The sequence below is a fragment of the Eurypyga helias genome, unplaced genomic scaffold (assembly GCF_000690775.1).
Source record: "Eurypyga helias isolate BGI_N326 unplaced genomic scaffold, ASM69077v1 Scaffold51654, whole genome shotgun sequence".
NCBI classification, from domain to species: Eukaryota; Metazoa; Chordata; class Aves; order Eurypygiformes; family Eurypygidae; genus Eurypyga; species Eurypyga helias.
In genome coordinates this window covers 2509-3893 of record NW_010246516.1, presented here as the reverse complement: position 1 = coordinate 3893, position 1385 = coordinate 2509, and the positions used below count along the sequence as shown (strand labels likewise).

Below are 1385 nucleotides of genomic sequence, written 5' to 3'. Positions count from 1 at the left end.
GCGGGCAGTGGACCCAGCAGCTCCATGGGCTGCTGCTGGGCGACGCCAGCCTGGCCGCCCGCCGGGACTTCATCTCGGGCTTCACCGCCCTGCACTGGGCCGCCAAGAACGGCAACTGTGACATGGTGACGAATATCATCAGGGCGGCCGAGAAGGGGGGCACCCGCGTCAACGTGGATGCCAGATCGCACGGTGGCTACACGGCGCTCCACCTGGCTGCCATACACGGCCAGGAGAAGATCATCACCATGCTGGTCTACAGTTACCACGCCAAGACCGACCTGAGGGACTACAGCGGGAAGAAGCCGCACCAGTACCTCAAGGAAGGGACCTCCTCTACGGTCAGGCGCTTGCTGGGGGATCCCAGCCTTCCCCACAGCGGGGAGCCCTCTGTGCCCATCAAGAAGAGCACAAAGCTCGCGGCTTCGATCTTGAGCTCCACCAGCACTTTCCTGGGGGTCATATCGGATGACATGGCTTTCTACGATCTCACCAAAGGTTTAAGGAAGCCCTCGTCCTTAAACAAGCTCCTGGCTGCCACTACGGGCCCGAGGAGGAAGCCAAAGACCAGAGGTGGCTTCCCTTCGTACTCCTCCCTCTCCGAGGTAACGGAAGAGGAAGAGGAGGTCGTCGTGAAACGCAGACCCGTTTCGGAGCTGTTCTTTGGTCACTAGCCTCTGCCTTCTTGGGATCCAGATTGTTCAATAATGTGACTGGGGTCTGAATTTTTCTCTCGCAGAAGCAGCCTGGATTTCTTCTCTCCGTGTCTGTCTTTCTGGATGTTTAACTAAACCAGCGGCTCTGAAGGCCGCTGGAGCAAACCCAGCTCACCGACACCTGCGGAGGGGGAGCTGCCCGGGGCGCGTTACAGACGCCGTACGTACCCTCGTGCCGACGTGTCGGTGGGGACTGCGAACTTAATGCTTAACGGTTGAAAAACTGACACCTCCGTGTGTGTAGACAGGTTAAAATGCTTCAGGTACAGCCTTCTTGATCTGTGTTCCTCAGCTGGAGAGCAGAAGGAAGGGAAGGAACTGCGTATTCCACACTGTGAACAGCAAGCTGGTAGCTGGCTGCTTTAACGTGGCTTGTTATAAAGCAGGCTTAAAGTCTTAGAGGAAAGAGGCATAGTTTTCTATGATGTTTCTGATTATTTTGGTAACAGAAGAGGAATGTTTCTATTTACAAAAAAAATTGTGTACTTAACTTTTTCAAAACAAAGTTTCTCGCTATCGGAAATACGAAACCAACAATCTCAACTGTTCCCTAAAGCATTTCATTAGATGAGCAGCTTTGAAAGCTTCAGAAACCCCAACCCCTAGTCGTCAAGTCACCGTGAGCTGCCTACCTCAGGTGGAAAGCTAGGTTAGCGTTTCCCTTTTTGT

At 53.8% G+C, this 1385-nt stretch overlaps 1 protein-coding gene across 1 annotated transcript; it reads left to right on the top strand.

The window, feature by feature from the left end:
- Positions 1–8: 8 nt before the first annotated feature.
- Positions 9–674, top strand: SOWAHA (sosondowah ankyrin repeat domain family member A; the record flags this gene model as incomplete). Its single annotated transcript, XM_010150410.1, has 1 exon — positions 9–674. A coding segment is annotated over one exon (666 nt), but the record flags the coding sequence as incomplete, so codon positions are not given.
- Between the last annotated feature and the right edge of the window lie 711 nt (positions 675–1385).